The sequence below is a fragment of the Vanessa atalanta genome, chromosome 12 (assembly GCF_905147765.1).
Source record: "Vanessa atalanta chromosome 12, ilVanAtal1.2, whole genome shotgun sequence".
Classification (NCBI taxonomy): domain Eukaryota; kingdom Metazoa; phylum Arthropoda; class Insecta; order Lepidoptera; family Nymphalidae; genus Vanessa; species Vanessa atalanta.
In genome coordinates this window covers 11,911,742-11,928,973 of record NC_061882.1, presented here as the reverse complement: position 1 = coordinate 11,928,973, position 17,232 = coordinate 11,911,742, and the positions used below count along the sequence as shown (strand labels likewise).

The following is a 17,232-nucleotide window of genomic DNA, read 5'->3' as shown; positions in this document are numbered from 1 at the left end:
GTGATTCAAAACGAAAAAGCTAATGTTTCACTAATCAAATACAATTAATAGATAGCTAATTTCGTATTTACTTATATTCAATAAATCATCCACGTGATTTTTTACTGATAATATGGACGGGCAAATAGGCCACCCCATTGTAAGTGGTCGCCACCGGTGATAGACATTGGCGCTGTAAGAAATATTTTATCGCCAATGTGCTACCAACTTTAGGAGCTAAGATGTTACATTCCCTTTAATGCCTTGTAACCATAGTTATACTAGTTCACCCATATTACATATATATAACACAACAGTATTAATTATTGCTGTTTGGCGGTAGAATATCTGGTGAACAGTAGGTATCTACCCAGACGGACTTGCACAAAGTTTTGCCATGAAGCAAGCAAATCGCACATTTGACCACCCACTACACGTAAAAATATATAAATTATTAGGATCCATATAAATATTTATTTAGTAAAATTTTTAGTATTAAAAAATGACCTAGAACAGTTTTAATTCTAACTGGGTCGTGTTTTATGATTGACATTGCATATTTGATATTTGTTTATAACAATATTTACCAATTTGCGCATTAGATCCGCGATTTTGCAAACTATAAGATCTATTTTAATTGATTCGCAGGAAACATTATAAAATAATAAAAGAAAAAGAAAGTAATACTCAGTTAACGTCCCACTGCTCGACAAAGCGCATTTTTTGGGGGTTTGGAACTTACTCCACCGCGCTACTCCAATACGGGTGGGTGGATACATTCTCATCCACAACGTGCAGGTTTCATCACGATGAATTTATTCAACGCCGAGTACGAGATTAATTAGACACACAAATTAACCAAATTAACTCAGTAGTGCTTACTCCTGGTTTGAACTCAGATTCCTCGATTAAGATTCACTTGTTGTGACCACTAGGCCATCACGGCTTAAGAACTGTATAGACCAAAGATAATTTAAGTTTCAGAATATTAACGACGAGCTATTAAACTCGTATGATATTTAACCTCGATGCAGGTTACTTAAATCATATACATAAAACATTTGAATAGGAGATTTTTCGATTAGTTAATGTTGCACTCTAAATAGTCGAACGTTTAGTTTTCCCTATGTCGTTGCCACTAACGTCAAGCCGGTCAGTATGTCTTGACGCACGCGCTGTGACGCGGAGTTTGTGTGCTAACTTTATGCGTGTGCTTGTACTACATTGAAAGTGAGTACCTATTTTCTTTTGAAACATATGTCTTTAGTGTAAATAATTAATCAATCCGTTCAATTAGTTAAAAGCAACGACTACTGAATTTGTAACGACTAACGAACTTAGCAATCGTTGATTTAAGAATTTAATTTTTATTAAATTCTTAAATGATGTGTGCTAGGATAATAATTCTTTATGGTAATCGAGAAAAGACTCGTTTTATCAAAGATATTCAGAACTTAACGGCTATAACAACACTGTTTAGGGGTGATTTGTTAAATAATGCTATCTCCTTCTAACGAATGTCGAACCAACGATGATGATAAGGGAGAAATCAGTGTTACTAAGCACCCGCTAGTGTGTTGAATAATAAAACGATTTTTAGTTTAATTGTGTGTTTTAAATAGAAATTTCCCCGAAACTGTTTCGATCAGTATTTAATTTATTTCAAAATAAGTAACACTATCTACTTTTGCATATATTACGTACAATAATATTATTATGAGCCGTACCTAGGTGCACACATACATAGAAAATACATAATTTATGAACACATATAATACTATATTTATTTCTTTATTTATAATATTTATTACTTTATTGTATTCTACATATTACATAACTTAATTAATATCCGTATTGTAAATATACGTAAACTGCTTCGTTGGTTTAGTTGCAAATTTATAACGCCGGTCCGAGGACCTGGGTTGGAGCCGTTAGAAGTTAAGTAGTTATTGGTTTTTGCGAATGTGTTTTTTTTTTAAATATGCATGGAGTCTGGAGTTTGGCAGAGTTTATAATTCCGTGCCGATGGTTCTGCGCCTGAACTCTTTTAAGTCATGTCGATTTTGGCGCCCTTTAAAAGTATTAGAGTAACTGGATCTAGATCTAGATCTAGAGTCTTGAGAAGATTCTCTTGCTTGATCACCATAGCCGAAGTCGGAAATAGAGACGTTCTTCCTATGCTATGTAAGGTACGAACTCGTTACAAATATAAGGCCCATACATTTAAAAGGCTTGCTAATATAAGTTGCTTTTAAATGGACGTAAAAATTTTAAAAAAATAAATAAATTATACTATAAAAATCACATCCGTTATCACACTTGCGCTATCGTTTGAACTTTTTTAAAGTAAATCGAACGTAAGATATATTGACCATTCCTTACATCGCCAATGAGCAACCAACCTTAAAAACTAAAGTGTTAACCATGTCCCTTATGCCTGTAGTTAAAATCAATCACCCTTCAAACCACAAGAATACCAAGTATTACTGATTGACGGTAGTATATTATGAGCTGGTAGTACCTACCCAGATGGACTCGCACATAACCACACCACAAAGCAAAACTATCCCAGAAAGTAAGACGGTCCTTAATTTAGATAACACAGCTAAAATTTATACAAAGGAGCGCTTAAGTGACTGTCAAATTACTCTGACTTTACCAGTTAATACACTTTATAACTGAGCGCATGTTTCCTCTGAATTTCTATGACCTATGCCTAGTCTATTCAATTAGAAAGTGAAGATAAACAAATCTTTGATTTACGCATTCCACGTGACTTGCTCATAGCTCTGTTATTTTATGCACTATAAACAGTTCTCGATTCAATATATTTTTATGTATAACACAATAGTATTCCACTTAACATTCACACTACAGGCACGAGGGATATAACATCTTGGTTCCCAAGGTTGGTGGCGCATTGGCGATGAAAGGAATGGTCAATATTTCTTACAGCGCCATTGTCTATGGGCGATGGTGACCACTTACAACATCCGCTGGCCCATTTCGTCCGCCAACCTACACCATAAAAAAAAACTTATATCCACTTTAATTTTGATTCCAAACTTCTGCTTAAAACTTCGCCATTTTTATCGCGAATTCTTAATACCACAGATTATACACGACGCAGAGACCAACACCGCGTCGATCCAATGACATAGTTGTTAATAAACAATGTCTTTAAGTTTCCTGTACTTGATGTAGTCTATGTATAGTTATTGTTTTTGCTACGCGTTAATAGTCTCAAAGCAGACAAGACGTGGTCATTTATATATTTATGTATACATTTTAGAAGTACAGGACCATTATAAAAAAGAAAAATTCTTAAGTAAAAGATATTTGTGTGATTATTTCTTAACAGAAGAATGTTTTGTTTTATACAAGTTTAAAATAAGCTATGTGTTTGCCTCCATTGATGACAGAGGAATGCAACAAGGAGCTCACAGTTAAATGCATTATTGTGTAATGAAAAAAAACAAAGATAATTCTTCTCCATAGTATATTTAACATTGGTACTATCTAGTTGACATACTACGTACTCGTGTCTGACACCACTTTTTCATAATATGTGTGTTATATAATAAACAAAAATATAAAAAATAGTTTTAATTACTATAAATAAAGAAATAATTCAAATTTATCATTTATTTCAAAGTACATGTGTGATGTTTATGTGTGTGTGATTGTGATTAGTGTGCATGTGGTGTGAGATGTTTTATATAGTTATATCTCTTCATAGCTTTTGTTTTTAACCGTTCAGATATATAATAGCAAATATTTATAATTTTAATTTGCATGCTATATATTACCGTATATAGGTAAATGCCGTTAGATTATAATGTATCTCGCGAGATTGTAAGCGTTCTAAAGATTGTGAACCATGATTCATCTTTCAATAACACGTATAAAGTTTCGATGGTTTGTAATCTTTCGGTTAGGTTAGTGTTTTTAAAATTGAACTGAAATAAACTTCAACAGACACTATTGAGAAATAATAAAAATTGCAAGCAGAATTTCATGGTCAACAATCTTTAGACAGCTTACAATATATATCTACTTATTTAAGTGAGCAATTCAATGATATCTTATGTAATTAAAGTTTATCATGTGTAAACAGAGGCGTCTAAGCTATGCTGGGGCCCTCGGGCACCCATGAATTTGGGGCCCTTTTGCTAGATATTTTTTGGTTTAATTTGGTAAATCTTTGGTTCTTCGGGGCCCTGGGCACGTGCCCCATGTGCCCTATGGTAAGGACGGTAATGTGTGTAAAGGTGAAACATGAGTGGTTAAAGGTAAATCAATAGATATATTAAAAAAACAACTTGAGGTGTGTCGATACGAAATAATTATATGATCTCGCTTGGAATAATGTAAAAGCGAGTTTATTTTTTTATGATACACGCTGAGATTGAGATCTCTGTCGATGATTTAATAATTTCTTAAATAGCGCAGGAAATATTTCAATAAATGTCAATGACCTGTAACGTCAATGATGTTAAGCTGAAGCCTCCTTTTCTTGTCGAGGCAAAGACGTGAAGCCTAATAATCTGTGGACACACATCACAAATTATTAATAAGGTCCCCCACCCGCGTAAAAATACCCCTCGATAAACTCAAAAACTATCAAACGGGTTTTTGTAGGGTTTTAACTAATGGATGGATTCATGAATAAGGTTCATTATGATTTTATGTTAATTGCCTACAATATGGTGGTAATTGTTCAAGTTATCAAAAAAAAAAATGATGACCATTAGAGATGTATATTTTAATAATATAATTGTTTTACGTAGACCTTACTCTACCCGTGCCAAGCCGAGACTGGTACCTAGTATGGTATAATTTCATCCGACACATCCAGATCATGATATTCTCTTTCACTGCCGAACATGAGGTGAAATTAAACACATGAAAATTCTCGGTTTGAAACCATTTTTGATGAAATAAATAATAAACGGCACCTCTGGAATACTGCTTGTAATTATTAGCATTAGCAGCCCGTAAATGTCCCACAGCTGGGATAAAGGCCTCCTCTCCCTTTGAAGAGCAGGTTTGGAGCATATTGTAATTATATTATCCCATCAAAAACATAAATGTAAAAATGAGAGCCAAGTTAAATATTATGATATATACCTTGGTTGTTGACTTCAACGACAAAAGAAGTGAGATCTAAATTTTTGCCAAGTTAAATAGCCCTTCTGAAATTTATTTATAACTACATAAAATAGCATTTCTTCTTATAACTTGGGATAATATATTGTTGCCTAAGGTCTGACTTAGCTAGTTCTCATATAAGAATTATATTATAGCCTTCGTAAGTTCTAAGCCTTTACAAATGAATTATAAACACAAATTAAGCACGCAAATATTCAATGATACTTGTCTAGATATGAACTCGCGATATCTGGTTAAGATTAATGTTTTCTAGTGACTGGACCATCGCAGCTCTTAATGTACGTATATACTAACTAAGCAATACTGAGCTGTCCTCCATTCTTCTTAGATGTTCTGAGTTATAATTTGTTATTCTAAACACAAACTACAAGTTGTGTTTATAAACATATAAGAACTAGCCAAGTCAGACCTTAGGCAACAATATATTATCCCAAGTTATAAGAAGAAATGCTATTTTATGTAGTTATAAATAAATTTCAGAAGGGCTATTTAACTTGGCAAAAATTTAGATCTCACTTCTTTTGTCGTTGAAGTCAACAACCAAGGTATATATCATAATATTTAACTTGGCTCTCATTTTTACATTTATGTTTTTGATGGGATATCACTACTTTTTGTATATAAATTATTAATAGGTACTTATTAATAACAAAATGAATACCAAATAGTTTTTGTTAAGCTATTCTATTTTCCTACGTTTACGGGGTATAATTGTCTTTTTTTTGATACGTTCTGATTTTTTCTTGTAGGTACCTCTGAAATGTTCGAGTGAATTGCCCATTCAGTGTCCGGATTTTTTTTTACGCGTTTTCTGTTTATACTTAATTTGGCCAAGTAGGGGTGGTATAACGTGCGCAGACGGTTGTACTCTACAATAGAGCTCTCTTGTGTCTTGATTTGAATTGGACCTAAATTGATAAGATGTACTCCATCTAAGGTTTTAACTCTAGAGAGGCCAACGTAAGCCTGCTCTTTACTTAATATAGAGGAGCCTATGTCGAAAAGAGCACCGTCAAGGCAAAGGCCTTGTAATTTGTGTATAATAGTAGAATATGCTAAGCAAATAGAGAATTATTTCCTTTGAACATATATGTACATTACTTAATATCTGTAACTTGGTTTTGACTTCTAGTTCGCAAATTAAATTATGTTTAAATTGAATTGTTATTTTACGTGCGCTATTGCTGTTATCGACGTCCCCAATGTACCTTCTCTATTTTTCCATTGGACCCATTCATCAGTCCTTTGCTGACATCAGCATGCTTGCTCGATACTGTTCTTCCAAGCAATAAGGATCCCCGTTTGTAGCGCTAGAGTACAAACTTAAATCATTCCAGTTACGATATACATACTCTACTACAATCTCACGAAACCTTTTTTATTGTTGTATACTAGTATACTCAAACAAAAAATATGCAGTCGAATAGACTAGGCAGCTTCCATCGGAAGGCATTGAAATAATTCTTATGAGCGCGGTTGCCACTCGCTCAGACACGTCCGCGTTAAGGTTTAATCGCAACGCTCCTAACCCGCTGCTCCGGCGTCGCGTCGCGCGCCGTGTACCGAAATGCCTATTATTATTATTTTTTTAAGTAAATTTTTTGGCACCATTGATGTGCGCTAAATGCTAGTTAATAACGTAATAAATACGAAAGTCGGCTATACTCATAAGTACTAAAACGGAAACATTTGGATTTAAAAAACTTAAGGGTGGTATTCAACTTGTTATATATTCACGTGAAGACCTTAAAATCCACTTGAAGACCGGCTGTCATAAGTTTTGATTGCTGGTTCTTACATCATTTTTTTATTATTACAGTTATTACAGGAACTAAGTATATAAGTGTTCCTGTAGACCCAATAAAATGAAAAATTATAATAAAATGATAAAAAATTACCAGTTTCAGATTTTTTCCTTTATATTGGCCTAATTATCTACCTGCATGCCAAATTTGAACTTTCTAGGTCACCTGGAAGTAGGATATAGTTTTGATCTATAGGTCAGTCAGTGATAAAAATGACGATTTTTAGACGTTAATATCTAAATAACCATTTGAGATGCGTTTATGAAATTTGGAACACATATGTATCTCGCGAGTCTCAATATATGAGCCAAATTTGACACATCTATGTCAAATAGTTTTTGAGATATGAGGAGGTCAAAAGTGGCTCCAAATGGTTCGTGTAATATTACACACGGTGCTACTAGCCAGTTCTGTTACTAGAACTTGGCTGACACGCTACCGCGTGTCTAGATAATTCGATTATATTTTAAAGATTAAATTTGACAAATAGACATGCAGACAAAATAAAAAGGGTCGTCTTTTTTAGCTGTATTAACTTATTCAAGTTAATACAGTTAATAAGTTAAGTTTGTTTGAAATCACAAACAAGGTGTCTGTTTGTAAATTTTATACATCATACAGGTAAATTATATAGATTAGGTACGTATTTAAGACATAATCTAGATTATTTTCACATTGGACGTCCTCGTGTGGGACAGATTTTATCTTCCGTGACGTCATACGACCTTGTCCAGAAACTGGAATCCAAGGTAATAAGGAAACTGCGCAGGAATGTCAGTCGGTGGAAATTAGTGACACGCAAAATTTGTAACACTATATAGTTCATAGAAATATAAGCCGTATGTTTTAAAGTGTAAGTACTAATTCGCTATGCAATAAATATGAAATTTAAGAAAGATTCGATTATGAAAATGATAATTTTTCGTGCGTCGAGATGACCCTTTTCGAAAACTTTATTAACTCAAGATAGCGGATTCAAATCCACACAAGCAGTACCGAAATTTTATGCACCTATTCATTTATGTTAATAATTGATCTCGTACTCGACGATGAAGGTAATGCATGTGCCAGGTGACATTCTGCAACATGTAACGTGTGTCCGACTCGGGTCGTGCTCCAATGTAGGTAGCAGCGTGGTTGCATAAGCCCCAAAACCATTTCCTCACAAACATTAATATAGGCCTTAGCTCAGCATTGGGACTGTTACTTTTTACACGTTAATTTGATAATAAATGCGTTCCTTTGATTGCGAAAATAATTGCGAGCAGGTTAGACTGCTTATATGAGAGCAATTTCTGCGTATTTTTTAGTGGAATGGGAACTTTGAAATAAAAGTTACTTATAATTTTTTTTTAAGTGTATAGTAAGAACTTATGTCTTGAGCATGAATGTGGATGGATATAGAGGTAGGGGACGACCAAAGAAACGATGGATGGATTCTGTGAAAGTCGATATGGTTAGAAAGAATGTTACTTGTGAGATGACGTCCGACAGAGAAGTATGGAAGAAGAAGTCATGCTGCGCCGACCCCAAGTAAAATTGGGATAAGTGCAGGAGGATGATGATGATAAGGAAGAAAACATGTAAAATTAGGTTGTAATAGCCACTAACAGAATGAAGTTGTCATGTTTGTGATAAAATGTATATTATTGTTTAGCTTGCTTTTCCGATGACGTTTAATACTTCTTGTGATTTACTTAGAATCTTTAATATTAAAATTTACATATAAATTAATCTTTCTTATTTTAAAAATGACGGACTCATATCAACATTCAGCGCCTATTTCACCCTCTTATGGCGTAGATATCAAAAACGATGAAACAGACTTATTAATATATAAACAGCTTGGATATGAAATTTCAAGCTTCTTACTATAAAAATTATCCCCATTAAATTTTCAACTTCCCTATTTCACCTTTGTTAAACCTTTACGTTAAGCCGTTAGTCGGGTGAGGGAATATACACTTTACTGTCGATATTCTATCAGTAGTCAATCACATACACAGATCTAATCACACATATATCCTTGTTATCTTTCAGAGTACCTCTTAGATCACCTCGTCGTAAATCAACAGCTCCTCGAAGATTCAGATCAGAATTCAGCATGGATGACGACGAGTACTCCCCAAGTAACTCGGTGACCAGCGTAAACTCGCTAGCTAGTTTGTTGAAGGAAAAATTACAGGTACCGTTCGTTAATTCTTATTAATCACTTATTTTAACTAACTAACAATATAATTAAATGTCAAAATTAATACGTAACGTCAGCAAATTTCACGATCCAAATTTTGAATAAAATTGCAAAATTACAACATACTCAAACCAGCTTTAAACAAACTTTATTAATATTAATAATTGCTTTATTTTTACACTTTTAATTGATGTACATTTTAGTGAATGTTATATATGTATATATGTATATATGTATATTGTTAAGATATATTTTTTAAATACATTAACTAATGATATGTATGGAAAACTATTGTTCTTGTTATAAAAATATTTGTTATAAGTTGTTATAATAGTAAGCCCTACCACCAAGTGAACGATAACATTCTAAATCTTTTTTTTTTTTTATTTAAATTCTTAGAAATCTGTATAAATTACAAATGAAATGTTCATTTCTTACTTATTATGGACCAAATATATCGTTAGCGTCGTTCTATTTATCTTTACAGTAGTTCATGAAAGTATCAATGATATTCGAAGCTCACATACATAAGCCTCGAAATCATCATCCCTCTATTTCTGTGTCGACATCAATAATTCACAGTGCTGCCAAAATATATTACAGTCACTATGTTTAGCTGAAGTCACAGTGGGTAATATATCAAGCGGTATTCACTTGATTGATTTCGATTAGCTAAACACGAATATCTTTTAAAAAGTTCTGTTGAGTTTCTTTCTTAGGTGAATTGATGGCAGATTATTGTCAATGATTAAATGTGATAGTTTTTCTATGTGTTTATGTTATATTGGATATTTAATAACTAAATGAAATGACTCTATGTTGTATGATTCGTTTCTTCTCGCCTGGAGGCTGCTTTCCGAAACGGTGGTAATGTTTTAATATTGACGATTCAAAAACGCTTCATTATGAAGTTTACTTGAATAAAATTTGAATATGAGTCAAAACGTTTGAAAATGTGTTGGTTTAAGTGAGAATCAGTTAACTTTGTAACAAAGACAATTACGAATAACGAAATATACGCTCGGCTAATTACTCTCAAAGTGCATTCACATTTGAAAATGTTTTGAAATACATGTAGGTACATACATATAAAGTGGACAAAATCGTGATATCTGTTATGTATGTCACTGTGTTAATTGTGTATCTACGATTTTATTTCGTTTGGAATTATTACTATCGTGCATGGTCTAATATTTTCACACAATTTTCTATCCTTTATTTTAAATCTGAATTGTTTAAATATTATCTTACGTCCTTCCCTAGAGTTTAAGCCGTACCAATACTAAAAATCACCAATATTGTTATTAATACAAGAGCCGAGATGGACCAGTGGTTAGAATACGTACATCTTAACCGATGATTTCGTATTCAAGCCCAGACCAGCACCACTGAATTTTCATGTGCTTAATTTGTGTTTATAATTCATCTCGTGCTCGACGGTGAAGCAAAACATCGTGAGGAAACCTCCATGTGTCTAATTTCAACGAAATTCTGCCACATGTGTATTCCGCCAACCCGCATTGGAGCAGCGTGGTGGAATTTGCTCCAAACCTTCTCCTCAAAGGGAGAGGAGGCCTTTATCCCAGCTGTGGGAAATTTACAGGCTGTTAATGTAATGTAATGTAATTGTTATTGGTTAAACGTCAATTAAGTTATTATAGCGTTTATGTAATTACAGAAAATAAAAGTAGTAACTAAATAGTCAGATATTATTTTGGTCACGGACCCTCTAAATCGTTTCGACTGTAACACGTTTATGCAAATTCGGCATGAATGGTGAAATATTATATGTGTGGCTATTTCATTCTACTTACAATACGAATAAGGAATTGTTGTGCTTTTGGGGCTAATATTGTTATGTTTTTCTTACTCTTAATAAATAAAAATAAATGTTGCTAAATTATCGGATTGTGTTGAAACTTTGCTGAGATGTTCTGTGCTGAGCAGAGCCCTGGCCCCCAGAAAAAGAAATTTTATTTGTATCTTTGTTTTTCAATATTGACATAATATGTAGACCGCTATTATTCGCTGCGATGCCAGAATTTGAAAAAGTAATTGTCTGTTTGTCCTTGCACCGATCTGAACTGATTTTGATGAAACTTTTAGTGATTACAAGCTACTATTTGTCTTTTTTGCTTGAATGGCAGGAGGATGTACTTCTGGGAAGAAATTAATAGGTGTGAAATGAGGATCCTATAGTCAACTAAATTCAACGCCGCCAAGGCTACATCAATATGTAAAATTTTGACTAGACTACTGATATCCTGTAAAATACTTATAAATATTTATCATCTTCTTTTTATATAGAGCATCCCGCAGAAGATAAGAAAGAAACCTACCGATTACAAGCTTCGAGCTTTCGTTGGTCTCATGTTCCTCGCTGTCGTATTCTTCGTTGGCTTCGCGTACGTCCTCTACCACCAGCAGGCTCTCACCAAGGCGTACTTCCAAAACGTACAGTTCAACGAACCGAAACGACTCATCAGGGTTTTCAATAAGGACGACGTGGAAATTTTGAAAGCTAGCTTGGGTATGATTTTGTTTTAAAAATAAAAGTCATTCGTGTCAAATTTGTGATCCCATTGAATTATGTGAGCGAGGTAATAAAGAGATCCACCAGATCTGCTATCCTATAAGCTATGCACAATACCCTAAAAATATTGACGTCTGGCTCGTATGTTATTCTGCCGCCAATCAGCAATACTTAGTATTGTTGTATTCCCATTTGAATGGGGGGAGGCAGCTGTAAATACAGGCACATGGGGCATAACATACTCGTTCCTAAGGTTGATAAGAAATGGCATAAGGGATGGTTAATCCCTTTTGCCATTTCTTACAGGGCCAATATCTATGGGTAGTGGTAGCAAAATAAGTTGGCCCATCTGCTATGTCTGTAGATAGTTAGGACCTCTAGCTATCAGGCTCATTTTACAGTCTACATTTCTATATCAAATTAAACATTTTTATTAAAAATTGCAGCTGTCGGTATTCAAGGCAAGCAAAAAGCATTTCCCTGTCTCCCTGAACATCGTCGATCTGATGGGTCAGAATGCTTGGAATGGCTTCACAATCTACGTTTCTATTTAAAATGTCTTCCCCATGACCCTGGCGTTGATAATACCACTTGCTATTCTGTTCATTGGAAAGCTTTAAAACCAGGTGAGGCACTATATATTATATACATAAAACAAAAAACAAAATCCAATTGGAATAGAAAACTTTTTAAGCAACATTAGATTAACGATATTCGGATGGTCTTGGTGTCTAAACGTCGTAGTTTGTAATTCTATTCGTATTCAACATTATTGTCTCCACCTTGTATCATTGTATACAATGTGAAACTGTACGCTGATGAACGAGAAAATGGGAATTAAGTAAGTTCTCAAATAAGAATATTACGTGTTAGGTATTAAATCGGTTTTAGCAGCGTATATGTATATTGTGATGATTAATAATTTCGTAATTTCCTCTCAAAATTATATTTTTATTTTAAATAATATCAACAATTGTTGAAAAATTTAAAATATTTGATTACAACTTTAATATGATATATATAATTCACTCATGTTTTTCAGATGTCACACCAAACGACTGCTTCGATTGGAGCGATACAAAGGTACACTGGTTCGGTGCCGGTCAATCAATTAACCTCACATGGCCACTTAACACTGGAACCATTGACTACACACCATTTATAACTGGTGATATGCAAAAATCTCAATGGGGTAATGTCCTAACACGGTACTTGATTAACTCCAAAGGAGCTGCCATAATTATTGATGAAGAAACTCCATTGCACATTTCTGTTAATAAAGAAAGAAAAGAAATATGTCTTAAAGCCCAATTTGACGATTTTGCTTTTGCCAATAGACTTACAGAATTTCCTGAAATGAAATACAATATATGTACGTCTAGAGATATGAAATCGTTGCACACATCCATTCACAGTCACAGACGTGCTCCATTATGGGATGGACTGAAACCAGCTGATATGAAAACATTGGAATCTTTAATATCTGAACCAGTATGGCAGATTGCGCCTCGATTCAGACACGAATTGCAAGACGAGACAATTTCAAAATATACAGAAGACGTAATCAATTTAGGTTTTCTAAAACAAGGTCATGTATTAATAAACGAATTTTGGCAAAACGAAATCGGTGATCTCACTGTGGATGCGAGTCGATTCGCAACTTTAAATGTAACCGTGGACAAACTTCACAGGCGAGGGTTCAAAGTAGCATTTACTATTCAACCATTTATAAGTACAGAGAGTAAAAACTTCGCTGAGACTGTGCAAAAGAGACTGCTTGTTAGTGAAAGAAATAGCGATAGACGTATACCAGCTTTATCTAGATTTAAAACATCAGCTAGTGCTGGTGTTTTAGACATCACAAACGAAAGATCCGTCCCTTGGATATTAAATAAACTTCAAGCTGTTATAGATGAATATCATATAGATTCATTTTATTTTGATCTCGGGACCGCGTATGACATGCCTCATTACTACCGCTGTGAGAAGCAATTAATTAACCCTGATCATTACAAAACAGTTTTCACTAGAACTTTTGAAAAAACATTAAACATAATTGGAGTCTCTTCAGCTGTTAGTTTGCCGAGGCCTCCTACGTTTGTCTCTTTACCTCCATTCGAATCAACTTGGGAAGCGTTAAGACGAGTTATACCGACGATGCTAACTTATGGTGTAAATGGATTTCCTTTCACAATGCCAGGAGCTGTTGGTGGTGATATATATTGGCCTGGTAGTGAACAATTTCTACCTTCTTCTAAAGGAGCGGTGGAATCTAATTCAAATACCACACAAGATAATGGTATTGCATTACCAGAAAGAGAGCTCTACATGAGATGGCTACAAATGGCTACATTTTTACCAGTTATGAAGTTCACACATCTCCCTAGCAAATACAACGATGAGAGAGTGCTAGAAATGGCGAAAAACTTGACGCTATTAAGACAAAAACTTGTAAGTACAAGTCATTTATTTCAAATGACACCTTACTTTTAATTAATTCCTTTATCTTTAAGAAGGTTTTTCCAGCTCGGAAAATTGTTTCTGCTATGTCATCGGTTGTTTGTTTAATTATATTATAATAATATTTTAGTAAAATGCTAAAATAATGAAGATTTAGTATCATTTATTCTATTTGTTATAAGAAACTTATCTAAACTCTCATACTCATCTCATACTCTCATCTCATCTATCATACCAGAAATTAAATTTGAATTAAAAAAAAAAAAATATGGTTAAAATTTACAGGATATTCTGAAGAATAATATTAAAGCCTGCACTCCTCGAGTCTCATAGTGTTGTATTATACTGCTACCCACACATCATTATCACTCCCAATTATATAAAACAATTAATTTATAAAATTAATTGTCCGAGGCTTTATATGTGTATTAAATCGTAATAGTAAAGTAAAATTGAATTCTAGGAGACCAAAATTAATAGATATGACGTGTACTGTGACGTCAATATACACATTAAAAATACCAACGTCATCAATAATATTTGCCGTCTTCAATAATAACAGCCATTTAACTCATTGTATGTCATTCAGGTAACTCCCCTCCTGCTGAAGTACAAACGGGAAGCGCTAGAGGAGGGCTTGCCATTGGTGCGTCCGCTGTGGTTGGTGGCAGACGGAGACGCGCCGCTATTGGTACAAGACGAGTTCGCGATCGGTGACGAGATCGTCGTGGCACCTGTACTGAGACAGGGAGAAACTACCAGAGAAGGTAATGACTACTAATCTCACTTTACAATGTTCGGGCTATAATACTAAGCCTTATGAAGCCTGTTTAATATATTTGTCCAGTTGCATACTGTCCCACATAAAAAAATCATTAAATTGACTTCTGATTCTTTCTATTAATCCCCAATAAAAAAACTTATAGGAAAAAAAGTCCGAAGATCAAAAATTTTACGTTGGGTTGAAATGTATCCCGTCAATTCAACACAACCGTGTCCCTCAAACGGTCACATCTAAATCAGTAATTTTTTTTCAGTGTATCTCCCAGCAGGACTTTGGCAAGATGGCATCGACGGTTCTTTACGTAAGGGAAACAGATGGATGCACGAATACAAAGTTCCAACAGAACGTGTCGCGTACTTCCTGAGAAAACCAGATGATTTGCGTTTCAAATAAAATCTTAAATTCTAAAAGACGAGAAGAATATGCATATTGCCAAATTATTTTTAAACGAGTTGTATTACGCTATTTGCGATAAGTTTCACCAAGCATTCTAAAATTTTGATGAACATTATCAAACACATAAAAAGGTCGTGTAAAACAGCCCCAATTTAAATCATAACTGTCATTACAAACTTTAGATTTTTTCATTACTAGATTTAAGAAACGTTGATCTGTAACTGTTGATCATTAACTAATACTAGTTCATACTAAAAATATGTTAAAAACCTAAAACTTCTTCAGGATTTTCTGCCTTGATTATACAACCAATTAATAATGAACAATAACATCTTAAGAGTTGATATTGTTGTGTTGTTGATGTGAATCAAAAGTTAGATGTTCATTCGTTCGAAGTAAAATAAAAACTGACTGTAGTGCTTAGTTCACCTCGTCATCCTGTTCTGGATATAGACGTATTCGTAATTCTTAAATTTGAAGGTTGAGTGAACTGATGTGATTACAGGCACAAGGGACTTAACATCTTAGATTCATAATTGAAAATACATTGGTAGTAAGTTAAACACAAATTGTAGGAGAACAAGAATTTTAATTACAAGATTAATTGCGTTTTAGATTTAAATCAAGTCTATTGCTTCTTATGAATTTAGTCCCGCGTTTAGACCTTCTTGCTCTGGTTTGGAATTGAACATAGCCTTAATAAATACGACAATATGGTTCTCCAACCGTTTGACCAAATTAAATCACAATGTTAGTTTTTATATGATCTATGATCGTATTCTAACTTTGGAATGGTAGAACATTTTTCAAAAATCGAATCGTCATATACCGTTAAATGTACATTTAATATTTTAGAAAAATTCTTGAAACTTTGACAGATATATAATTTTTTGAAAGTGAGGTTGAACATAGAACTACTTAGGTTCTAAGTCTGGAAGTGCCAAGTGAAATTTTCTTGCAAAAAACAATAATAAACAAAGAGCCACCCTCGGGTGACATATCTACATATAAACTTAAAAAAAGAATGTAATTTAATGCAATGAGATTAGTAAATAAGAAAATAAACGACGAAAGGGCATACAATACAGTATTCTAATGTTTTATTACAAGTTTTGGAATATACTTGTATATAAGGTATAATATTAAGCATCAAGTATATGTATATAAGCTACACATAATTAACTGTATAGTTAATTATGATTTTGAGCAACATTTTGTATTTAAAGTAGTTTAAATATTTATAAAAGGACAAACATAAATTCCTTTACGAAAGAATATAAATTGATATGACGTTAAAATGTGACACACATTTAAAAAACAAACGTAATGAATAATATTTTATTAACACTAGTTAGAAATTTGCCATTTTGTGTGATATCTCCACAACTCACTTCTTTAAAATAATCTAAGTTTAAGCAGGGCCGGATTAACCATGTCCGGGACTCTAGGCAGTGCACGTTTACCAAATACCGTAATATTATTCGTAATTACGATTTGCTTTCCTACATTACGATTGTGATTATTCTGAAAACTATATATCTTCAATAAGTTTATTAACAATGAATTTCAAAATCATATTTTCCCAAATGTAAGACTGCCCAGGGCTTCGTATCAGCTAAGGATAATCTGGCTCTGAGTTTAAGTCATTTTGTTATTGTACAAACCAAAATTTTTTCTTAGTTTTAAACACGACTGTGATTGTCAAAAGTCAATAGTCCTATGACGTTGATTATAACTTTAGCTATCACTCTAAAAACTCACGAGAGTATCTCCCTGGAGACAAAAAGATGAGAGAACGTTAGTTATTTATGTACAACAATCATTATTTTGGTAGTAATCGAAAACCAAAAAGTGTGTTAACCAAGGAAGAGAAGCTTGTTGTATTTGGTTTTGAAAAATGTTAAGGTTTGTA

General features: G+C 33.6%; 1 protein-coding gene across 6 annotated transcripts in view; it reads left to right on the top strand.

Moving 5' to 3' along the window:
• LOC125067606 (myogenesis-regulating glycosidase) overlaps positions 1-16,410 on the top strand; it is a 51,165-nt gene extending 34,755 nt beyond the window's left edge. For 5 of the 6 annotated variants that reach the window (XM_047676267.1, XM_047676269.1, XM_047676268.1 and 2 more), the window contains 6 exons: positions 8,997-9,141; positions 11,455-11,677; positions 12,127-12,306; positions 12,723-14,131; positions 14,730-14,907; positions 15,178-16,410. In XM_047676267.1, coding sequence (XP_047532223.1) covers positions 8,997-9,141; positions 11,455-11,677; positions 12,127-12,306; positions 12,723-14,131; positions 14,730-14,907; positions 15,178-15,317 — 2,275 coding nt within the window. In that variant the 3' untranslated portion in view covers positions 15,318-16,410. Of the gene's footprint in view, positions 1-1,096; positions 1,210-8,996; positions 9,142-11,454; positions 11,678-12,126; positions 12,307-12,722; positions 14,132-14,729; positions 14,908-15,177 lie in introns of those variants that run through there. The other variant, XM_047676272.1, reaches the window with a different exon arrangement.
• The last annotated feature ends 822 nt before the right edge of the window (positions 16,411-17,232 follow it).